Raw genomic sequence first — 24,573 nt, forward strand, 5'->3', positions numbered from 1 at the left:
CTTTTCCTTCGCAGATATGCATAAGTCCCATCCTTACGTCATATCCGGCAGCGTGGACACGACGGTTAAAGTTTGGGAGTGCCGCTAAGTCAAATCCCCCGATCCGCCCCCTCTCCCGTACACGACGCCACCTGACCAACTAACCCCAACTCTACCCCAGGTTGGCTGGCAGCTTGTTACTTTGTGTGTGTGTGTATGTGTGTGTGGGTCCAACGGGAGACTCATTGGCGCTTTCTGTTTTATGTTCGCTCTTCGACAAAGCAAAGCAAATTAAACAACCACAGCCACACACCGTATTGTGGGCCTGGAAGGATCCGTGGATTGGCAAAGCAGGAGGACCCACGGACCACAGTTATCCAGCATCGGCAAGCAGGCACCGTCATCACCACCATCATCATCAGCATCATCCTTATCGTGGATACGTTTTCATTGCGATGTGTGCACCTGTGCGCATGGTTTGTGTTCAGTTTGTGTTGCCGTCCTCTGTTTAGGGTGGTGTAGAAGGTGGGTTTACAATGAGCGGAGGCAATGCAAGCAAAACTGTGAAAGATAGATGATACATGATAACAAGCGAGAGGGAAAGAGGAGAAAGGGATGTTTTAGTTCAATATTAGTTTACGTTTTGTTCTATTTTACTCATATTGATCCAATGAATATTGTCAGTGGCGGTACGGATGTTTAGTAACATACACACACAAACTGTCGTTAGCCCAACCTTTAGCGCTGGTTCATGCGTGTTCCTTCGTGCTCCTCCTTCTTAGAGCCGCTGGCTGTTAAACTCTCCAGCAAACCGTTAGCTTTTTCTCTGGGTTTAGACAAACTGGTTAGAATTGTGAAAACGAGATCATGTTTGCAATTATTGCTAAATCAAAATGCTACACTAATAGAGTGGATACACACAACAATTACACCACCACTCCCTTTGCCACATCAAATTGGAAACAGAAAACGCAACTCATTACGATATAATAATTATTAGAGAGCAAAGCATACACACAACAACAACAAAAAGAAACATACACATTTTACAATTTGTCGATGCGCTGATCAAATGAGGAGGAAACTTGAAGTAGGTGGTACACGCTTGTGCCCGTTAAAAACCAGAATCGATGGCAAGGGCAGTACAGCGCAGGCAGACACGAGCTCATTTTCACTCCTCAATTTGCTAGCTAGCGGAAGGTAGGGAAACCCCTTTGAAGAGCGAAAGGATAAAACATGTTTCGAACCACCCGGAGTGGAGGCGAAAGCGAATCCAGAAAGAGGAGAGGCAGTAGCGGAATAATGGCAATTGGTGGCCTGAACAGCGCAGCACAGTGCAATGCAACTATCTATGTGGAAGGAGGGAGGCAAGCATTATTAATAACACAATATACTTACGGTTATCAAAAAGAAAAATGGGGCACGGTGGGAGGAACAATATTGAACGTCAAATTGAAACATTAGCAAGAGCGTGGAGCCTATAGGAGCAGCAGGGTGGGAGAATGGTGTAGGATTTCGGGCAGAAGCAGAAGCAAACCGGCACGCTAAGTCAAGACGGAAGCAGGTCTACAACCTCACCGAACAACCGAATGGTCCGCCAGTGCGCGCGAGAGAGCCGCACGAAACACCAGCAAAACCGAAACAGCCGCCGACAACGCGCGCGCGCGCCACCCCATCCGTGTGTGCTCTTCCCTGTCGATTCTTCTCCGACTGCTCCCCGGGCCGTTACAATGTGGATCTCTGACTCTTTGGCATGTATGATAGCGCTTTGGCATTGCCGATGCTACGATGTAGTTGTGCATGGGAGAAAGGTGTTCATTTAACACCTTTTGTGAGCTTTGGCTCTTGAGTTTTGGAGTTGTATGATTACTTGCTGGCCATGCCTGCCTTATTGGTTGCATCATCTATGATTATCACGGTCCAAAGGAACTTGCACCTTAAAATTGCTGAAAGGAACACATTTTGATAGTTTTTTGCATTCCCCTACTTGTTGGGAGGCGGTTTTCCACCAACTTGCTTGACACTATTGAATAGAACAAAACAACAAACTAAATAAACTGCATATCTCTGTCATCTCTTACGGAGAAGATTTGTGGGCCCATCCCCGGGAAGGGACGGATTTGGCATCGATCGTCCGCCCTCTCCGCGTACACTCGTCTAATTGCTTCATCCTTGTAAAATTGGCTTTGTTTTGTCGAAGGCTGTTTGTACATAGTGCGAATAGTAAAGTTTAATAAGAATTTTGTTTTAGAATGAGCTGAACAAATCAACGCTCTCCCAGTCGCGTCGCGGGTTAGTTTTTATGTGTGTGTGTGTGTGTGCGAGAGTTGCATAAACCAACCTCCGTGTGTGGTGGTGGCGACCCTTTTCGAGCTTTCGAAGGGTTGCCGCGGGGGGTGCAATCTTTCACGATTGCTATTCTTTACAACCGGCACACAAACCCCCCCCCCCCCCTCACAGTTCATATAATGTAAATATTGTTACTGCACGTAAACAAACACGAACACGTTATATACGCAGACCCTGTTGCAGATGTTGTGTGCCTGTCTAGTGCGACAATTGATGATCGATCGGTCGACTTGGTTGGCAGCAAAAACCGGAGCAAGAAAAGACGGAAGGCATCGTATGTGGATGTGTGTGTGAGTGTGTCAGTGGCGTGAGTGGTGGTGATGATGAGATGGTCATAGGACATCACATCCTACTACCCTCACGCCGTCGAGAAACGGCAACGGTTTTACGGCGTCATCGGTGCCGCTCGCTGGAAGCAAGGTGTAAACTGCGGAAATGTGTGTGAGTGTGTGCGACTTGTTTCATACTATTTAAATTATTAAAACCTATTTCTAAAATGCCCTCTTATATAATTGCTATGGCAAGCGGAAGAAGAAGAAAACAAACACAGAAAAAAGGAAGAAAAAACATAGAACATCAAGAGGTGTGTAGGAAAGAACCGCGCAAACTTGGTGCGCGAACCCCCGGCGGCAAGCGATTAGAAAGAGAGAGAGAGAGAGGGAGAGTGCAAGCTAGGAGCTGCAAACGAAAACATAATAATTACACACACACAACTGCTAATACTACTATTATTATGATTACCTATTATAATTGCTACGAATAATGGTGTTTTTCTACCCGTTGCTGTGAGGGAAAGATTTAAGCGCGAGAGAGAAGGCAACGGTAATAATACGCGGAATAGTGTTAAACGCGATCTAATACGCAAGCGAATGCGCGCCTTGACACGCGAACATGGGGCGATTTGTATGTGTGTGTATGTGTTTGTGATGCGTTAGTGTGTCACTTGAAAAGCGTTGGGTGGGGAAATGGCCCGGCTCTTCTTAAGCCGCGCTCAATGTCAGCAAATGCTCGAAATGTGCCGAAATGCTAAATGTCCCCGAAAAGAACAGCAAAGCCGCGAAAAAAGGTGAAACGAGCGAAATGAAATGTGTTCCATCGAGTAAAAAAATAAAACAAACGGAAGCATCAGATCAAGTGAGAATGGCACGCGTCGAATGGCTTCAGGTCACCCCACCGCCGCCCCCGCCTCCCTGCGTTGTTCCATCTGGCTGGTGGAACCCGGAGCGTGATTTGGTTTTATTTCCTTCATGGTAAATAAAATTTAAATCTTAAACGACGACCTCAACGGAAAGGTGTGATTTGAAAATAAAGGAGAGCGGAAAAGGGAATCAGTAATAACAGACACACACACGCAAAAGCGAACGTTACACACACAAACACACGCATCGTTCCGGGAGTGCATGTCAAGGACCGCATAGAGAGTTCTGTAATAATATTCTTAAAGAAAGATATAAAACAGCAAGCAGAAACGGCTAAACAAACAAAACAAAACAAAACAAAAAAAGAACCTACGCGTTATTAAAAAGCAAACGAAACGGGATTATAATTTTGAAGAAACAAAAATATATATTATGGAAAACATTGACAGTGAAAGCGAGAAGTGAGATAGCGACAGCGAGAAAGCGAGAAAGAGAGACAGAGAGGAAGAGAGAAAGCGAGAGAGTGCAAATATATTTAAAGTTTTATTATTTTCCCCCTCCTCCTCCTTTTGTTCATTCCGTTCGGTTGATTTCTACCTTGGAACGTTATTTTCTAGTTAAGAAAGTTTCGGAACAACGGAATGGAATTCATCCCTTGATTAGTTCTCAATGCTTATAAGGAAAATGCTCAGTAAAAATTCCAATTGCTATTTAACTTATGAATTGTTTATTAATTTGTACCGCACACACACAGTTTCTACTGTTTGCCTGAGTTTTCCGTTTTTTCGGTATTTTCGTCCTCCTTTCTGTGAGGCTGCTCCTTCTCTGCAGCGTTTGGTTCATCACCTTCGGCGTCGTTTTTGGATTGAGGTGTTGAGTTTTCGGTTGATTCTTCTGCCGTTTCGTCTGTGTGTTGTGCTGTTTCGTCCTTCCCACTTGTAACACTCTCCTTTCGGGCAGCATCATCGCTGGTTGCGTCATTTTGCCCCTCAGGACAAGGGTCCGTCTCCATCGCGTCCTTCGAATCTTCGCTCTGAGCCGGCCCATCGTCACCGTCGTCTTCCCCCTCACTCTCGTCAGACGATCCTTCCACCTCGTTTCCGCTTTCGCTGAGCTTCGGCTTCTTGCCCCGGTGGTGCGTCTTTTGCTTCGCCTTTTTCTTCAACCGCTTGGCCCGCTTCTTCGCCGTCCGCTCCTCGGCCGCCTTTCTGTTGTCCTCCAGCTTCTGCTGAAACGCATCGTCCAGCTGTTCGGCGTGGCTTTTCTCCTGTATTTGCTTCTGGCGGGCGTACTCCTTCCGCCGCAGATGGCGATACACGTGGAACTCGCCCGAACCGGCCCCCGCACTCGAGCCCATCACATTGCGCACGAACGACGGTATGGCGGTGGAATGGTCCCGGTTTTTGCTCGGCGCCGGTATGATGACGGGTTTGTCCTGTGCGATACGAATCAAAGGGGAAACGGTAAATGTTGGCCCTCCGCCAGGGGGTGTTTGGAGTTTGCTTACCGGGTTCTTCATCAGCTTCTCCAGCTTAGCCCGCTGTATGTCGGCCGCATTGCGCACGACAAACTTTTTCTTTTCCACCTCCTTATCCTTCTGCTTCACTTCGTTTCGTATTTCCATGGTGTTGTGTCGTTTTTTAGCCTGTAATTCGACTGTATGCTCACAAATTCGACAAACGAAATGCAATCGAGCAGGAATGTTTACATATTTGTCTTCTGTTGTTGTTTCTATCCATTAGCTGGGCTGACACAGTGGTCGCTCCAGAGGACAGAATTAGGAAAAAGAATTTTTATAAATATTTTAGAATTTTCCTTTGGAGAGATATTTCCTCAAATATTTTTTTGATAAAAACAATTTGAAAACATTCGGTTACAACACACATTTATCATGCCTTATTTTAATTAAATTGTAATAATAAAAAGAAAAAGTTCATTACCCACAAATGTCAAAACCCACCGTGCAAACGGTTTTCAAACGGCCTCTTTCGGCCCTCACCCGCCCCTATGCAGTTTGTTGTGACAGTTCGCCTGACAGCTGTCGCGAGCCGTGTGCGCGTGCATTCTGGTGGTGTGTGAGTGTGCCTTGGCGATTTCGGAGAGCGGACGGAAAATTCAGGCCGAAGAAAACAGCCGGACTGGTGCTTGGTTGGTGCAAATAGGGCGACAGGACTTCCGGGTGCTTTTCACACTTACCTCCCTTCCCTCGCACAGGAAGCAGTGTCCTTGCCTTGCCGCGCGCGCTCTCGTGTTCGTGTGTGCGTGTGTGTGTGTGTGTGTACAGTGCATGGAAATTACAGAGACCGTGAAGAAGGAAGAAGTTTCGTCCAATCGTGCCGTCGCACCGTGTGGAAGCAGCGTGTGACTTTCGACCGAAACGTGCGTGTGTAGAACCAGGAAACCGCCAGTGTTGTCTGCCTAAAGGAGCGGGTTGTGAAATATGGCACTGGAAACGGAAAGTGTTCAATCGGCCGGAGCCGCAACGGAGGCGCTGTCCACCGCTGGTTCCGGGGAGGCGGGCGGCAAAAAGAAAGGTTAGATTTTATTTTTTTCAGCCAACCGTGGGAGAGCATGCGAGTTTTGCAATCTTCTAACCCTCCCTGCGCCGTCTCGGGGCACACATTGTGCAAAGATGATGCAATTGACGGTCGAGCGTGTAATCCTCCGGCAGGAGACACAGCACGCTGTGTGATAGTCGATATACATATCCTGCAGCGGGAGCGGATTCTTATCGATGTGCCGGTATCGGCGACGGTAAAACCCCGATCGGACCGCGTGGTGGCACGACGAAAAAACCTTCTGCGCTCGCACCGCCCGTAGTCATATAATCAGTTACGTAATTACGACCATTTGACGGATGCTTGCCGATGGGTTCGCCGTGCATGGATGGGTTGGCCGTAAGATCGGTTGCTTTGTTTGTCGTTAGAACGTTGCGTTCGATTGGTTCGAAAGTTTCTGCCAGATTGAACGGGAATAATTTGTTCGAAAAACACATGTAAAAATTGCTTTTTTGTTATTACATTTTATTACATGATGATATGGGTGCATTACTTCGAGCTGGACACATACTGTGGTTTATTTGTCGACTGCATTTTTTGGGGCACCTGAGAATCAAACTTAGTGTAAAAAGCGATTGTTTGTATTTTTCATAATTCAAGAGTTTTTTGTTTTGTAAGCGTGAAATTTTAATTAATTTAAGATGTAATAGAACCGTGGTAAAATAAGTTACAAAACATAGTTCCATTCCAACGCCTATGTTTGGGGTCTTTTCATTAGCCTTAACGCAGACCTAGGAAACGGCACGGCCTACTTATTTAATAAATATTTTATTTAAATTCAGCCAATTTTAAATATATTTTTTTATTTATTATAGTTGGGTAATTTATTAATTTAAATTCAATGTATTTAAACGCTTGGGACCAATCAAGCAAACTTTTATTGTGAAAACATTTTAAAGTAAATTTTAACAAAATTCCAACTCTTGCAAAGCGTTAAACGCACGTTTCGTGTAGCAGCCGATAAGAAAGATCCACCTTTGGTTGTGTATTTCCAGTGAAGAATGATAAAGTGTTTTCTTTAGTTGCCGTATCTGTTTGTCTGGCTGGTTGTTGGACCCTGCCAAGAAGCGCCCAACCTATTTTCGAAAGGCATGCAGATGAGCATCGCTTTGGTCTCTTTGGCCCGATAAGCACGTGTGCGCGAGAGAGAAGCGGCCCAGAAGCGGCCCCCGTCTTCCAGATTGACATGGTTCATGTGTGTGTGTGTGCGTCTCTCCCGTCGCTGCACCGTACCGAATAGATACGGTCACCGGGTTTATCTGTTTAGTCTCTTTTTCGCTCTGGCTTTGCTTAATAGATCGCGCCAGTCATTCCCGGAGTAGAGAGACCACACGACGAACGAACGGACAGACCCCCTAAAGAAGATGCGATGCGTACCTCGGGACAGCAACGGGGCACACACTGACTGGTGTGCGCCGAGCACTCCTTTTCTTATCTTTTGCCCGGTGATGATCCCATGGAAGAGCGAAGAAGAAGGGTACGTGCGTGTGCGTAAGTGAAGTGCGCGGGCTAGTCGAGAGATGCTTTCCGTGCAGGAACGAAATTGGACAACAATCTGTACGCGGTGGCAAAGAGGGAAGCGCGGCAAGGCGCACAGGAGGGCTGCGTGTGTGGCAACAGACTTAACTAGGACAGCTTCACACAACCGCACACCCAGGGCACGCTTGCTCACTATCGTTTCAGCTACCGGATTGTGTGTACAAGGCTCCGTCCAGGAAAAGAGTTTTGAAGTGGCCCTTCCCCCCTTCCCACCGCGCATGATGAACTGGTCGGCGCCCCCTATCAGCGCTCCCCGTTGATGATAGTTTACTCTTTGTCTGATTGATTGCGAATCGACGTTTCCCATTTAGCAACCACGGAAGGCACGGGTCTCTCCCTGTGGGCTAAACCTCGGAATGGGAAAGAAGAAAAGTAAAACAACCGCCCGACACAAAAGCAAGCAAGCACAAATATGCATCTTAAGACGGCGGCGGCGGCGGTGGCGAGAAGAGCGGCTTTATTTGAACTTGGCAACACGACATCCGCGTAAAAGTGCACACAAAACGCAGCAGGCGCTCGCTCGTCCGTCGTCACTCGATTGCGCGCGCGCGCTGCTGACGAACCAGACGAGAGAGAAGGAGAGAGAGAGAGAGAGAGAGAGCGAAGCCGCGGATGCGCATAGATCAGTGCCGGGCGAATGCACTTTGACTACCCGGGGGGATTGTGTTTCAGTTGCACATTTGCACATTTGGTGGACCGCTTCTGCCCACCGATATTGGACGCGTTCGTCTCTTGAACGCGCGGGAAACGTCCCGAGGAGTCTGCCTTTTTTGTTTGTTTCGTCACTCCGTTTGTCAAGCAAACGTCCGGAAGCACTCCCCACATGTGTGTGTGTGTGGTTTGCAAAGTAGCGAAGAAGATGATGATGGCAAGATGGGATATTTTCATCAGTCAGTCTCAATAAATGCTAGAAAATCGTTGCATTCGGTGGTTAATGGTATGGAAATCTTTTATTCCTAATAATCTTCAAGTGCGCTTTTGAATGGTGGACGTAAAATAAGCTGCAATTGCAGGTTATTATCACAAAGTTCTCATTCAAAGCTCAAACTGTAACTCAAAACCATTGACAAGCTGTCGTCCGTTCTCCTGTGCATAGATTCTAAATCTACTTTGACGGTGAGAAGCTCCATCTCCCCATCTCTCTTGTTGTCTATTTTAGGGTATAACGACGGTGCGCCACCGCCATGCGGTTGTGCTGGCGCGTTTTGTGCCCATTTGTGCGACGTCGCCGGTAAAAGAGTCGCCGTTTTGTCACTGCAACGTCTGCAAACGAACGGGAAATGGGAAGGGAAAAAAGGAACACGACACGACAGGAGAAACCAATCACCGCTCCACTAGGAATAGCCCGCCATGCCCGGCGGATGAATATGTTCAAAAATAAACAGTTCACTCACACTGTCGTTGTTGGGTTTGGGTGTGCTGTGCGCTGATTGCTACTGCCGCCGATGGGATTGATTTGAAATTCGAACACCCCGATCCCATCCCATATACATATTCCGCCATCGTCGTCACGTGGCAGAGGTATTCCCCGCAGAGCCGGAGAGAAGAGAGGCAGCCAGACACAATTTGGTCTGTGCTGGTCAGCCAAACAAAAAAAAGAAAAGGAATGGCCTAGCTTCTGTTCGTCATACCTTCGCTGTTTGTCTGACGAGTTCCGGTCTTCAGTTAGCACCTCCTCCGTCCGTTGTGTGCGCGTGTTTGTGTTTATGCATGTATCACGGTGCGATGCATATTGTGTTGGTCGAGTTTCTCTTCTGCCGACCTAATATTATCATACTTTTCTACTTCAACCATCTCGACATTTGTATGCTTCAAGGGGTTTATTGCGCTTGTTGCTGTGGGTTTGAGCTAAATTTTTAAGCAAATAGTTTCCCTTCCACGGATGCATGTTGCAGCGATTAGGAACAGTCGTTCAAAAAAGCGCCATTTTAAAATTGAAATATAGAGTAGCGATGGGTAAAGTTGGCAAACATTCGGACTCCGAGCCCACACCGGTAATTTCGTAACCGACTCCTGAAGTTATGCTGGGTGGACCCATTTTCCGGAGTAGTTCGTCGGGAATCTCCCGGAATCGTCCGGAGTCGTTCAGAGTCGTCCAGAGTCGTCCAGAGTCGTCTAGAGTCGTCCAGAGTTGTCTAGAGTCCATCGGAACAACTCCGAACGATTCCGGTTGACGCTGGACGACTCTAGACGACTATGGACGACTCTGGACAACTCTGGACGACTCTGGACGACTCTGGGCGACTCCGAACGACTCTTGACGACTCTGGACGACTCCGAACGACTTCGGACGACTCCGTACGACTCCGGGCGACTCAGGACGACTCTAGACGACTCTGGACGACTCTGGACGACTCTGGACGACTCCGAACGACTCTTGACGAATCTGGACGACTTCGGACGACTCCGTACGACTCCGGACGACTCTGGACGACTCTGGACGACTCTGGACGACTCTGGGCAACTCTGAATGACCCTGGACGACTCTGGACGACTCCGGGCGACTCTGGACGACTCTAGACGACTCTAGGCGACTTTGGACGATTCTGGACGACTCTGGACGACTCTGAACGACTCTGGACGACTCTGGACGACTCCGAACGACTTCGGACGACTCCGAACGACTTCGGACGACTCCGTACGACTCCGGACAACTCTGCACGACTCTGGACGACTCTGGACGACTCTGGACGACTTCGGACGACTCTGGACTGCTCTGGACGACTTCGGACGACTCTGGACGACTCTGGACGACTTTGGATAACTCTGGATGACTTCAGACGACTCCGACTCTGCTCAGATCCGCAGTCGGATTTTGCTGCAGTCGGATTTTGCCGCAGTCGGAATCGGACTAGTAATAGCCGGAAATCGCTCCAAAGAGCACACCACTAATATTGAGTTCGTATCGAATCGCATCTCTCTGAAGATTCGATTGGAATTGTGGCCGACAGAAGAATGATCTCAAATTCGTTTCATATTATCGATAAAAGAAACGAAACTAAAACATGTCATTAATCATTCTTTCCGTCCATCCTAGCGTTAATTTAACGTCCAGCACAATTAACGAGTAAGAAGACAACCGAAACCCATAAAAAATAAACAAAACAAGGATCCCCCCAAAGTTCAAGGTCTTCTATATGCTCGCGAGGCGTAAAGCATGGCTGCCGCTGCACCGCACGCACGCGGGACGGACTGATGTGATAAACGCGCTACAAGAAAAAAACAAAAACGCCTCACACGTATACATAGAAGCGGTACACGGTTTTGATGGTCCGCACACGACGATTGGACGATTAAAATGTTCTCAAGAGAGAAAGGAAGCCCGGGGGTGGGAGAAGAAGTTTGGAAGGGCAAATGAATTAAAGGTCGACGGCGGTTGTAGAAAAACACGGTTGCGGTGCAGATGCTTCGCTGTTCGCTGTTTGTCCGTTGTTTGAACGCCACCGTACCGTACCGGGTCCTATTTTTACATGTTCACATTTACACAGTGAAGAAAGTGTATCTATTTTCTGTTCGTACGCTATTTTCACGACTGCAGCAGGAATGGTGCTGTGGTTGGCTTATGCTCTGGCCGGGCGGCGGAGAGCGTGAAACACGATCATCACACGCGGGAGTTGTTGGGGCAATGGTTTTACGTAATGTTTGCTTCTCTATCCTGACCGTCTCCGTGTGAGTGTTTTTCAATTTTGATTCGAGAGTTTGGGAGAGAATGTTGATGCTGTTCTAAACTAGTCATTTTTGTAACTTTAATAATATTTATTTAAAATTACATTTAACCAATCCAAACTCGGCGTTAATTTTGTTTTCTTTCGTTTCTTTAAGGTATGGCGAAGAACAAAAAACAGAATGGAAAAGCAAAAACTCCCCCGGTGGTGGCAGCGGCGGCCGGTGAGCAAAAGGAAACGATCGGCAACGGACACGCGGAACAGAACGGGCTGAACGGACACGCGAGCTCGGAAGAGTCGGACCCGGCCGCTGCTGGCCCGAACGAGTCCGCGGACGATAAAAGCGCTGGCGTTGCCGGTGGCGGAGAGACCGAGCAGCAGCAGCAGCAGCAGCAGGAGGACGACGTGATGAGGCTGATGCAGGAGACCGGCTTTACGGTGCAGGTGCTGTCGCCGGGCGTGGAGCCGCTCTCGATACAGGTGTCGAGCATGGAGCTGGTGCAGGAGATCCACCAGCTGCTGATGGACCGGGAGGACACGTGCCACCGGACGTGCTTCTCGCTGCAGCTCGACGGCCGCACGCTGGACAACTTTGCCGAGCTGAAGAATATCGACGGGCTGCAGGAGGGTTCCGTGATCCGGGTGGTCGAGGAGCCGTACACAATGCGCGAGGCGCGCATTCACGTGCGCCACGTGCGCGATCTGCTGAAATCGCTCGATCCGGCCGACGCGTACAACGGCGTCGACTGCAGCTCGCTCACCTTCCTGCACACCATCACGATGGGCGACATTATGGAGAAGAAAAAGACGCGCCAGGAATCGGTCGACTGTACGCCGCCCGACTTTATCATGCCGGGGGCTCGGGAGCGCCCGCTGCTACCGCTGCAGCCGGGCACGGGCAAGAAGGGCACCCCGCAACCGCTGAAGGTGCTGACGACCTCGGCGTGGAATCCGCCGCCCGGGCCGCGCAAGCTGCACGGCGACCTGATGTACCTGTACGTGGTGACGATGGAGGACAAGCGGCTGCACATTAGCGCCTGCTCGCGCGGCTTCTACGTCAACCAGTCGACGGACGACGCGTTCAACCCGCAGCCGGCCAACCCGAGCTACCTCTCGCACTCGCTGATCGATCTGCTGTCGCAGATTTCCGCCACCTTCCGGCGCTGCTTCGCGCAGATGCAGAAGAAGCGCACCCAGCGGCATCCGTTCGAGCGCGTCGCCACGCCGTACCAGGTGTACACGTGGACGGCGCCCGCGCTCGAGCACACGATCGACGCGATCCGGGCGGAGGACACGTTCTCGTCCAAGCTCGGCTACGAGGAGCACATCCCCGGGCAGACGCGCGACTGGAACGAGGAGCTGCAGACGACGCGCGAGCTGCCGCGGGCGACGCTGCCCGAGCGGTTGCTGCGCGAGCGGGCCATCTTCAAGGTGCACAGCGATTTCGTGACGGCGGCCACGCGGGGCGCGATGGCCGTCATCGACGGGAACGTGATGCCGATCAATCCGGGCGAGGACGCCAAGACGCAGATGTTCATCTGGAACAACATCTTCTTCTCGCTCGGGTTCGACGTGCGGGACCACTACAAGGAGCTGGGCGGCGATGCGGCCGCGTTTGTGGCGCCGCGCAACGATCTGCACGGCGTGCGCGTGTACAGCGCGGTGGACGTGGAGGGCCTGTACACGCTCGGCACGGTTGTGATCGATTACCGCGGGTATCGCGTGACGGCCCAGTCGATCATACCGGGCATTTTGGAGCGCGAGCAGGACCAGTCGGTCGTGTACGGGTCGATCGATTTCGGCAAAACCGTGCTGTCCCACCCGAAGTACCTGGAGCTGCTGAATGCGGCCGGCAAGCACCTGAAGATACTGCCGCACAGCGTGTACAACGACAAGGAGGAGGCGATCGAGCTGTGCTCGTCGGTGGAGTGCAAGGGCATCATCGGCAACGACGGGCGGCACTACATTCTCGATCTGCTGCGCACGTTCCCGCCGGATGTGAACTTCCTGGCGCTGCCGGCGGAGGAGGAAGCGGTCGGCAAGGAGAGCCGGGCGATGGGTTTCCCGATCGAGCACCGCCACAAGCTGTGCTGTCTGCGGCAGGAGCTGTTGGAAGCGTTCGTGGAGAATCGGTATCTGATGTTCATGAAGCATGCCGCCGTGCAGCTGCAGCAGTGCGTTAAAATGAAGCAGGAGCAAAAGGCGGCTGCCGCCCAGAAAACGGAGGAGGGTGGCAAACAGGCCGCCATCGAAGCAGCCGCCCCGGCGGAGGGCGATAAGACGCCAGCAAAGGATGCAAAGGACGGCAAGGAGGCAGGCAAGGATGCGAATGATGGCAAGGAGGAGGGATCGACGACCAAGGAAGCGGCGGCCGCGGCGGCTGCCGCACGCTCCGTACCGAAGCCAGACAGCGAGGACGCGAAGAAGCTGGTCGAGTCGCTGATCTCAAGCGACCAGAAGAACGAAAGCATGGAGGTGGTGAAGCGAGCGTGCGAAGCGGTCGGCTCGCTCAAGGAGTACGAGTTCAACATCCGCTTCAATCCGGACGTGTACTCGCCGGGCATACGGCACGTGGACGAGGAGCCGAACGCGGCCGGCTCGCTGCGCCGCCAGAAGCAGCTGGTAAAGGATGCGGCCGAGTTTCTGGTGAAGCACCAGATACCGAGCTTCGTACACGAGTGTCTCGACCACACGTCCGCCCCGATGGACGGCGTCACGCTGACCGAGCTGCTGCACAACCGCGGCATTAACGTGCGCTACCTCGGCAAGGTGGTGGACCAGCTGGCCAAGATCAAGCAGCTCGAGTACCTGCACACGATCGCCGTGTCCGAGCTGATCGTGCGGGCGGCGAAGCATCTGTTCACCGCGTACCTGCAGCAGACGGACGTGATGAGCATGGCGGCCGCCATCAGCCACTTTTTGAACTGCTTCCTGACGGTGTCGACCGGTGGCTACCAGCCGGTGGCGAACGGTACCGGCGCCGACGGGGACGGCCAGCTGGCGGACGAGTTTGGACCGAAGGCCGGGGGCAAAAAGCAAAACAAACAGAGCAAGCGGGGAGGAGGAGGAGGAGGTGGAAAGGGTGCCGCGGGTGGTGGACGTAAGGCCACCTTTTCCGTGCCCTCGTCCGACAACTGCGAATGGACGGCGCTGACGTCCAAGACGCTGTGGGCACAGATCCGCCAGGAGCTGAAGGCGTACTGGGACTTTGAGCTGACGGTAGAGCAGCCGGCAAAGGAGGGCAAGGAAAGCAAGGCAGCGGTGATCGACTCGATCGAGCCGCTGATCGGTGCGTTCAAGCTGCAGAAAATCTCGCTGCTGCGTTCGTTCTGCCTGAAGACGGGCGTGCAGATTCTGCTGCAGGAGTACGCGTTCGAGCAGCGCAACCGGCCCGCGTTCACCGATGCGGACATCGTGAACGTGTTCCCGGTGGTGAAGCACATCAATCCGCGCGCCTCCGACGCGTACAACTTCTACACGACCGGCCAGACGAAGATCCAGCAGGGCTACCTGCAGGACGGGTACGGGCTGATCAGCGAAGCGCTCAACCTGCTGAACAACGTGTACGGCGCGATGCATCCGGAGAATGCCCAGTGCCTGCGCATGCTGGCCCGGCTCAGCTACATTATGGGCGATCCGCAGGAAGCGCTCGCGATCCAGCAGCGTGCCGTGCTGATGAGCGAGCGCGTGAACGGGGTCGACCATCCGTACACGATTTCGGAATATGTAAGTCAAAAAGCGACACCGGTTGCGGTCATTTGGAGCTTATTTGTGCTAATTGTTGGATCTGCTCCGCTTTAAGGGCCACCTTGCATTGTACTGTTTTGCCAACAGTCAAATCACCACCGCACTTAAGCTGCTGTACCGTGCCCGGTATCTGGCGACCATCGTGTGCGGCGAGAACCATCCCGACATTGCGCTGATGGATGTAAGTAAACACAAATGATGCATTATTTATTTCTCTTTTATCTTTCTATCACTATTCGACACACATTCTCGACTCTGTGTGGTACGCTATGGTGTAAGCCAAGACGTAGGGTCGGAAAAGTGCGTCTACTGTTCCGAACAAACGAACAGTTGAATTACAGTGTTTGTACTTGATCTCAAGACCGTGGGATGCAAAGATGAATTTGCGGCACATTTCTCGAACACACTGTTCCACGCTTAGGACATGCGGTTGAACTTTTTAATTACACGTATAACCCTTGTGTACATCACTGTTCTGGAAACGCCTAGTTATTCATTTGGTGTTTTTATTTTGTGACTTTTTGCAGCCATTGCTTTGGTTAGTCACTAGTCATGACTTTTTTTTACTGTGATCAGTTTTGCAAATTTCATGACATAATCATGACAAATTCCGGCTGAAACAAAATCATGTCAGCGTTACGAGCTCTACTGTGATGATCAGAGATCAGATTCAAATATATGTTGCGACCATCACTTTCTTGGTGACATTTTGTGCAACCAACTCTTGGTCAGTCACTTGGTCGCGACATTTTCTGTCGGTGATCATCATCATGATCAGAAAATGTCGTGATCTAGAGAGAGATCAAGAGTTGGGTGGTAAACAAAATGTCATTAAGCATGAGATTGGTCCACCAACTGTTTGAGGCTTACCTCAGATCATCTCCGTTGTGTACGTAAGCTGATTTGAGCTTCGTTTCGTTCAGTCATGAGTGTTGATGACTGAAACAGTGACATTTGGCAGCACTGTTAACAGCCAAAAAAAGTCATGAATATGCTTGCGACAGCATTAAGTTCAGCTTGTCAGTCGGAGTATCGCGTTGCACTCAAGCATTCGCATGTCGCGTTCGACATGTCATGACGCACTTTCATTGAGTATCAGCAATGAGCATTAAGCGCTACCTTTATTATGTTCATTGTTTTCGTTGGGGAACATCACGTGATGCTCATGACATTTTGCAGCACTGATCATACCGCAGTCTTGCAACCGCGGTCCCGCGATCTTGAGATAAAGTGTGAAACACCCTGTACCAATGAATAAATGACTAAAACTGATTCGCTTTTGGCCCTTGCAGAGCAACATCAGCTTGATCCTGCACGCAGTCGGTGAGTACGAACTGTCGCTGCGCTTCCTGGAGCACGCGCTCGCCCTCAACATTCGGTACTACGGCGAAAAGTCGCTCAAGGTGGCAGTTAGCTACCATCTAGTGGCGCGAACGCAAAGCTGCATGGGCGACTTCCGATCCGCGTTGGTCAACGAAAAGGAAACGTACGCTATCTACAAACAGCAGGTAAGTTTGTGTGGTTGTGCTACTAAAACGAACAACTGTTGGATACTCATTTACGCCAACTGTACGCTCCTTTACCTCTACCACAGCTCGGTGAAAACCATGAAAAGACGCAGGAATCCTCCGAATGCCTTCGCCACCTGACGCAGCAGGCGGTCGTGCTGCAGAAGAAGATGAACTACGCCAACGGCAAGCTGCTGAGCACCGGGTTGCCCCCGATTCACATTCAGCCACCCTCGATGGGCTCGGTGCTGGACATGCTGAATGCAATCAATGGCATCATTTTTGTACAAATTAGGTAAGCGCAGTGGCCGTTTTTTCCATTTGCACTTCAAAATTAACACGCACACTCTCTTTCTCTCTCTCTCTCGCTCGCTCGTTGCCAACCACAGTTCCAAAGAGATTGCCAACTTCAAGAACGAAATCGAAAAGCGCCAGAAGGAGGCGGGCGCCCAGTCGCAACAGCCCGGCGGTGGTCCGGTGCAAGCCAACCAGGAGGAAGTCGATCAGATGCTGATGGAAACGATGCAAAAGACGGCCGCCGGCATTCCGTTCGAGGAGCAGGATGGCGAGAAGAAGGACGGTGCGGCGGTAGAGAAGAAGCCCGCCGAGGTGACGTCGAGTTGAAGCCGATGCACCACGATGATGCGGTAACGGTCGCCGCTGCTGCAGCTGCGGTTTGCCTTGGGTCGCCAAAAATGATTCGACAGCTGTGGAGGACGCCCGCTGCCGTGCAGAACACACACACACACACATACACAGTGGAAAGCCAGTTCACTAATGGAGAAGAATTTGTGGTAGAATAGTTTTCGATTTGGATACGTTTTACTGTCTTTGTTTTGGCGCCGCGCGGTAACAATACGCCCCGCGCGGTGTTTAGTGCTAAACAGCGTGTACGCTGTACCTTTTCTTTTTCTTCTTCAATAGTAATAATACTACTTCTACCTTCGAATAGGGAAAGCACCGCACTAGGCAAACCATACCATCCATCCCGCCCTCCTCCTTCAAATCCATTTCTCCATTCTCTCGTCTGTTGTAGTTTGTAGATCAATTTAGTGTAGTTGTTTTTTTTTTTTGCTCAGCATATTAGTAGTTGCGTCGAGAGTTTTGACCGTTGCCCGAGTACTAAATCACTTCCACAAGGTGGTTATTCTTGAAAGGTGGGGGCATGTGTTCTGCTCTGTTGCGGTCGATCGTAGGTTTAAAGCGTTGAGTTTCAACAGCCGTGTCTTTGTTTAAGTTTGTTTTTTCTTCTTTCCCTTACGCTTAAATATCTATGTAATCATGCCTTTTGTGTGGTGTCAGAGAGAGAGAGCGAGAGAGCGAGCATGTTCAAGCCCGCGAGAGCGAGGCAATTGACGCTTATTATCGTCACAAAGAAAAAACAAATCGTAGGGTATACCTTACCCGAAATCATCGAGCAGGAGAAGGAAGAACCCTCAATAGTGAAGAAACAGGGTGGGTAAGGCGTTAAACTTGCCAAGGAAAAAAAATCCATGCATTAGTTCAATCTTTGCGCAAAGCCAAACATACTACACTACCAAACACCCCGTGAGTTCCTTTTAACGCTTTCGCGAGAGAGTGAGAAGAGAGATGCATTAAAGCAAAGTAAGTGCAATATGAAAAAAAAAAAAACAATTGGGAAAATTGTACAGAGTGCACGCAACCCCGCCATCAGAAAAATAAATAGTCAATAAGCGAGTGCAGCAAGCCTAGCACCACGTGGTCGCTTGCGACAGCACACGCAAGCGTAAAACGATGTGTTCCGCTCTAGTCAGCGTCCACTATACGACCAAAAGAATCAAACAAAAAGTCAGTTCAAAATTAATTTTGAGCCTTCTAATACAAAGGCACGCGGCACACCTGTGCATATCTACATTCTTTTTGGTGCCGTTTTTTTTAAAGCTTTTTAGCCTAATATTCGGGGTAAAATGATGGTGCCCTCTCTTCGTTGTAGTACGCACAAGCTAGGCAAGGAAAGCGATTTTCTTTGCGCAAACAAACCCATACAACCACAACTACTACTATTCTATTCACTATTTGATGCTTTTGGATTACGTTACGGTTAGAGCGTAGAAGAGTGGCAGATGACGAAAAAACACCTCAAAACACACATCACCTTAACAGTAGGAGTTTGAACGCGAATCACATTGAAATAAATGCATCAATCAAACGGGGGCGCGCACTTACCCTTAACCACCTCACGACTCTGTAAGAAAGCATCGAGACCGCAGAGTGTAGAAGATAATCTTGATCTGTGACGATGCTTCGGCGGAATTAGAAGGATACTCTAGCATTAAGCAGCACTTGTACCCCAGCACGCACTATCCTCTTTAGCTAGGCTTTCGTTGTGCTGCCCGGGAGTTTAGTGTGTCGAGAATCGAAAGGGGAAGGAATTCACTATTGGAATTGAAGAACATGTCTCCTTGCTCAGTAGCAGGGTACACTCCTCAACTCGCACGGCTTAACAACAGGTCCGTGTCCAGGGCCCAATCCGTCATATAGGACCGTTTCCCCGTAACAAGGACGGACTTAGCCGGCTGCGTGGTACTCAATAAGTCCCGAAAGCCTGTGTAAGCTTGCATGATCGCGTAGGTCGTTACGCCAAAAAGAAGAAGAAGAAGAAGAAGAAGAAGAAGAAGAAGAAGAAGAAGAAGAAGAAGAAGAAGAAGAAGAAGAAGAAGAAGAAGAAGAAGAAGAAGAAGCAAGTCTCCTACTAAAAGAAAGATTGGACAAAAAGACAATAGACGCGCCAACCCGTGAAGCAAGCTTAACTACGTCGTGGAACAATCTCTCCTCACAACATACCGTTGCGTAGTGTATGGCTAACACTGCGAACGGCGTACGCTGCCAAACGAAGCGAAGTAAAGTAGGAAAGACCATTACAAATACTGTTCGTGTGTAGCTTAGGTAATAGTCGGATTGATGAACAATTGCTTCGTTTCACAGATCCGGAATAAAATGCCTCGAATCGATGCGCGTACCATACAAACGGACACATACGGACACACTTACCGGCAAAAGAGGAGTCACGGTTTAGGGGAGAACAAAAAAAACAGGAACGGTTAGAGAATATCAAACGGGCGCGAGACAGTGGTGCTCCTTTTACTTTTACTAAACCGGAAGCCGCAGGAGGGTTTAACGCATATTGAACGGCGAAAGGGAAGATCGAACAAACAGAAACAGAAATAAACTTATCAAAGTAGAGTTCCAGAAATGAGTGTTTATTTGTTATCTTTTTTTAATGCTTTATCTACATTTTACTTTTTTATAAATGGCACATGATGAACATTAAAAAAAAAAATTAAAATATTTTCTTTTGCTATCCCTTATCTCTACGACCGGCATGTATCCCATACACTTTGTGTGGGAAGTTATAGCTTTTAATTTTAAAACTTTAATCACTTTTGATATAATGAATATCAATATTTCAAATTTGGTTAAACCATAAAGGCAATTAGTCTTATTTAGTTTGTTGAAAAAATGGGAATATTCAAGTTTCATTTACTATTTTTTAAATATCGAGAAATTCATTGAGATAACGATTAAAAATAAGTATTTTCTATAGAAAATAATTCTATTTACCGGTGTTGCTATAATTGTGCTGGTCACTGTTTATCGCATCGCAACTGTCTATATACACCTTGGTCGCCTCTTTGACAGCTGCGTTGAAAGCGTCGCCGCTCGTAAAAAAACTATAAACAAAAACACAACCAGTTCGTGAAAATTATTTCCGTGTTTTCCTCCCTTTTACCAACAAATACTCGCAACCGCCGATGGCTTTATTAGTTTTCATGTGAAAAGCGCTCGGAAAAGTTACGCGATGGCGATGCCCGTCGATATCAACCGCCTGAACGACGGCTGGCTGGAGCTGGAAAGCGATCCCGGTCTGTTCACGCTGCTGCTGGAGGACTTCGGCGTGAAGGGCGTGCAGGTGGAGGAAATCTACGACCTGCAAAAGAACCTCGAGGGCCAGGTGTACGGGTTTATCTTTCTGTTTCGCTGGATCGAGGAGCGGCGGGCCCGCCGGAAGATCGTGGAAACGACCGACATCTACGTGAAGGACGAGGATGCGGTGAACAACATCTTCTTCGCCCAGCAGGTGGTTCCGAACAGCTGTGCCACCCATGCGCTGCTGTCGGTGCTGCTGAACTGCTCCGACATCGATCTCGGCCAGACGCTCAGCCGGCTAAAGATGCACACGAAGGGCATGAGCCCGGAGAACAAGGGCTGGGCGATCGGGAACACGCCCGAGCTGGCCTGTGCGCACAATTCGCACGCGATGCCGCAGGCCCGCCGCCGGATGGATCGCAATTCGGGCGTCAGTACGGGACGGTTCACCGGGGAGGCGTTCCACTTCGTCTCGTTCGTCCCGATCGAGGGCCGGCTGTTCGAGCTGGACGGGCTGAAACCGTTCCCGATGGACCACGGGCCGTGGGCGGAGAAGGAAGCGTGGACGGACAAGTTCCGGCGGGTCATGTCGGACCGGCTCGGCATAACGACGGGCGAGCAGGACATTCGCTTCAACCTGATGGCGGTCGTGCCGGATCGGCGCATTGCCATTACGCACAAGCTGAAAATGCTGCGCACGAACCAAACGATCGTGTCGGCCGCGCTGGAGAAGCTGCTGAAGTCGGAAAAGAAGGAAGCAACGAGCGCCGCAACGGCAGGCGGTTCGCGAACACTGAGCGCAACGGTCAAGAAGGAAGCGGACGAAACGACCCCGGTAAAGCTGTCCGACGAATACTCAGAGCTGCTAGCGATTAAGGAGGAAAAGCAACCGGATCAACCGTCGTCCTCGTCGTCGTCGGTGGCCGTCTCGAAGGAGCTCGAATCGTTCGTCTCGATGAACAGTTCGTCCGATTCGGTGGAAATCATCGGCGAGCCGGACATCAAACCGGAGCCGGACCACTCCTCACCGCCCTCGCCGCCCTCGTCGTTCATCGGGGCGGGCACGTTTTCGCCGAAAGATTTGCTGTCGCTGCTGAAGAACCTCGAATCGGAAATCGCCATCACCGAGCAGCACCTGTGCGACGAGAACGAGAAGCGCGACCGGTTCAAGCTGGACGACTGCCGGCGCACGCACAACTACGACGAGTTTATCTGCACGTTCCTGTCGATGCTGGCGCACCAGGGCGTGCTGGCCGAGCTGGTCTCGCAGGATCTGATCGCGACGCGGAAACCGAGCATGGGCGGCATCCAGAACAGCGCCAGCCGGGCGATCTCGCGCAGCTACAAGAAGGCGGCCACGAACGGCACGTCCCCGAAGGCGCCCGGGTCGAAGCGGCGCCGGGGCAGGGCCAAGTGTCGCAAGCGGAAGTAGTGGGAAAGCGTTTGCCGCGGGGGGCGTTTTGGGCGATTTTATTTTACTCATCATTCACTTTTGATACTCTTCATCCAATAAATTCCACAATGTTACCCATAGGAAAAAGAAATGGAATTCGAAATGGAATTAGTATCATTTCTTTACATAAGTTTCGATGATGAATTTACAGAATAATTCGTCTGGCGCAACCGCCGAAAATGAAATTTTGAAAAAGAGCAAGGCTTCCGTGGATCTTTTTCACCGGGAAGCGACTTGACAGCTCTTCCTTCAATCAAAGTAGCTGTCAAGCTTACCATTCGCTCTCTCTCTCTCTCTATACACCTCGGCCAGCAATAACACACGAAATCGTTCTTTTCTCGGTGATTTGTTTTGATATCGTGCGAAGTCTTTGCGGAACACGGGGCACAAAAAAGGCTCCTCGGAACGTCGGAAGCAGATAGTTGCACACACATACACCATCCCGTTGCCAGTTCAGCTGAAGTTCCGGTTTTAACGCGCCATGGTAATGTTGCGCTCGGTGCTGTCCTCCGCCAAGCGCGTGCCGCTGATCAAGTTCCGCAAGGGTGGCCCGTTCCAGGAGGCGGCCAGCCATACGGCGGGCGGTGCAGCCGCCAACACAGCCGCTCCAGCGGTAAGTCCACGCCGAAAGAGCTCATCTAACCCTGTGCGGATGGCAAAACATCGCCAATGGTGTTCCCGCGGATGCTGCAGCACCAATGGTTGCTTTTCGTCCGGGCGAGCGTTCCGCACATTTTGTTCGGGTTACATAATTGTTTACAGTGTTCCATTGTGCAGTGTGTAATCATGCTGCTGCTGCTGCTGCTGCCACTGCCCGTGTTTGGCCAAAAACCGTGACTGATTCGCACACGCCTTTTGTTTATTTTTAGCACGCACGGTCCGTGTCGTCGGGCGAGGCGATTGAGGAATGGCAGCTGCCGGCACGCTACCGCAGGAAACCGATCGATGACGTCGAGATGGATTGCATTAACCGGGGCGGAGCACCAGCCTAAACCGCTGCTGGTGGGGAGGGCACCAGGCCAGAGCGTAGGTGGTTCCGTCGTGCGTAATCTCCCCCACCCACCACTCGCCGGATGGTCCCGATGGCTTGGCGGTGTTGGGGCACGTGCGTTCCCTAGTCAGTAAAGAGAAAAGAGAGAGTAAAAAACACAAGGCGATAGCCGGACGGCAAGCGGAAGCAGCACTTATGCGTTAGTACAATTCGAAAAGTAAATGTAAAATGTAAATTGGCAGTTTAATTTAAAAAAAACCCTTCTTTTCTCTTTTTCCACGCTTTTGCAGGGCTCTGGTGTAGTTTCTAAAAAGCAATGTACGTTACAAAACAAAACCCTATTCTGAATTGGAGCGGCACTCGAAATTGAAAACAGTGAGTAACAAAATTAAACAACCGCAATTAATCAGCAGCGGAGGCGATGAGGGAAGGTTCTTCCGTTTGATCTACAGGATGTGCAGCTCTTCAATCGGCACAACACACGACGTGCATGCAGGCTACTTTCGTGCTACAATAAATAATTCTATCTATATCAAGAATGGTGCTAACAGTAATACAGCAAGAGTCCGTGTCGTCCGTGTCGACATCCGATATTTTATGCTTTCTTTAAAGATAGTCCTCATAGCGCCCTTTAAACTTCGTCGAGGAGGAGAGACGTTAAAGCGGTCTTGTCAGAAGCGTGCTTTCGCTGTGATTATTAAACCGACGGCTCGGTACTCGATGCGGTTAATTAACGATCGTATTCAATTAAATTAACTATTCATTTAACGGGCACCATTATGGCAGCCCTTCATCATGTGGCTTGTCCGGAGCGTGGCTGTCCGGAGCTATAGCGAGAAGCGGGAATAATCAATTATATGTTAAAGCTAACGAGCTTTAATAAGATTTAAGCAGCTGCCAAAAAAGCAGGACACCGGCGGCTCCGTTTGATGAAAGCGTAACACCGCTTTTCAACCAGAACGGGGTGTTGATTCCGCCTGAAGGGATAAGCTTGCTGTCGTCACCGTCTCGTTAGAAGTGCATCAACAAAGCAAACGCGTCGGTATGTATATAAAGCCACACGAGTGTGAATCGCGAACAGCAGGATGCCATGAAACTGGAACCATTTTTTTCTCCTCCCACGCCACCCTTAAAGGGGAATCACTACAGAGGCCGCCACTGGTCAAAACACGCCGCATTCAATCCATCCGACCGTTATGAAAATGTTTCACCCCAAAAACATTCCATTCTCGTTTCGGTCGCGGGGGTGAGGGGGAGGTCATGCCCAGTGCACGGCATGCACTTCTTGCTTGCTGCCTGCACGAGCAACGAAAATGCGTGTGATAAAGGCATTTTATTAAAATTTTCCCTTTTTCGAGGGAAACGCGCAAGCCAACCCCCGCCAGGCCCGTTCCGTGCGCGACACAGCCACTTTGGGAAAGGGGTAGGGGCGTGTGCGTGTGAACCCGATGTTTCCGATAATGACTTTTTGGCTTTCAAATTTCGTCCTGTTCCTGCTGCGGCCTGCCACCTGGCCCTTTCGGTGAACCGGCCTTTTGCTGAAGCCGTGTGCGCGTTTCACGTACAAGGGGCAAATATGCACGGGCCAGATAGTTTTGCCACATTCGTTTAATTTTTATCGTTATTTATCGCTCCGCGAAGGCTCACCGGGTTTAGCCAATAGCACCCTTGGACAACATTGGTGGTTGGTGGGGAAAAACGTGTTTTTGTAGCATAATAATGAACGGTGCAGCTGGTTTAAAGTGAGCGCGAGATAG

The 24,573-nt window shown here is 50.2% G+C and overlaps 5 protein-coding genes across 18 annotated transcripts in view; 4 read left to right on the forward strand and 1 right to left on the reverse strand.

Moving 5' to 3' along the window:
* LOC1280803 (lissencephaly-1 homolog) overlaps positions 1-4,182 on the forward strand; it is a 53,894-nt gene extending 49,712 nt beyond the window's left edge. For all 13 annotated transcript variants that reach the window (XM_061653536.1, XM_061653535.1, XM_061653524.1 and 10 more), the window contains one exon: positions 15-4,182. In XM_061653536.1, the coding sequence (XP_061509520.1) occupies positions 15-88 (74 nt within the window). In that variant the 3' untranslated portion in view covers positions 89-4,182. The remainder of the gene's footprint in view (positions 1-14) is intronic.
* Positions 4,172-5,219, reverse strand: LOC1280802 (PRKR-interacting protein 1 homolog). Its single transcript, XM_320669.6, has 2 exons — positions 4,975-5,219; positions 4,172-4,902 (listed from the first exon to the last, which is right to left on the reverse strand). Exons 1-2 carry the CDS (start codon positions 5,089-5,091, stop codon positions 4,225-4,227), a joined length of 795 nt encoding a protein of 264 aa, XP_320669.5. The 5' UTR covers positions 5,092-5,219; the 3' UTR covers positions 4,172-4,224.
* A 264-nt stretch (positions 5,220-5,483) lies between these two features.
* LOC1280801 (clustered mitochondria protein homolog) lies at positions 5,484-19,698 on the forward strand. Its single transcript, XM_320668.5, has 6 exons — positions 5,484-6,001; positions 11,387-14,955; positions 15,032-15,157; positions 16,269-16,484; positions 16,571-16,779; positions 16,874-19,698. The coding sequence occupies exons 1-6, from the start codon at positions 5,908-5,910 to the stop codon at positions 17,106-17,108; spliced, it is 4,449 nt and encodes a 1,482-aa protein (XP_320668.5). The 5' UTR covers positions 5,484-5,907; the 3' UTR covers positions 17,109-19,698.
* Positions 19,699-20,125: 427 nt separating this feature from the next.
* LOC133393024 (ubiquitin carboxyl-terminal hydrolase calypso) lies at positions 20,126-21,916 on the forward strand. Its single transcript, XM_061655997.1, has one exon. It carries the CDS (start codon positions 20,305-20,307, stop codon positions 21,802-21,804), a length of 1,500 nt encoding a protein of 499 aa, XP_061511981.1. The 5' UTR covers positions 20,126-20,304; the 3' UTR covers positions 21,805-21,916.
* Positions 21,917-22,066: 150 nt separating this feature from the next.
* Positions 22,067-23,370, forward strand: LOC133393025 (uncharacterized). Of its 2 annotated transcripts, XR_009765962.1 has the most exons (3): positions 22,067-22,438; positions 22,695-23,015; positions 23,107-23,370. XR_009765962.1 is itself a non-coding variant. In XM_061655998.1 (2 exons), exons 1-2 carry the CDS (start codon positions 22,307-22,309, stop codon positions 22,815-22,817), a joined length of 255 nt encoding a protein of 84 aa, XP_061511982.1. In that variant the 5' UTR covers positions 22,104-22,306; the 3' UTR covers positions 22,818-23,370. The 2 variants fall into 2 exon arrangements, 1 of the variants encoding a protein (XP_061511982.1); XM_061655998.1 differs by having other exon boundaries at positions 22,104-22,438; positions 22,695-23,370.
* Positions 23,371-24,573: the final 1,203 nt, after the last annotated feature.

This window comes from Anopheles gambiae, chromosome 3 (genome assembly GCF_943734735.2).
Source record: "Anopheles gambiae chromosome 3, idAnoGambNW_F1_1, whole genome shotgun sequence".
Lineage (NCBI taxonomy): Eukaryota > Metazoa > Arthropoda > Insecta > Diptera > Culicidae > Anopheles > Anopheles gambiae.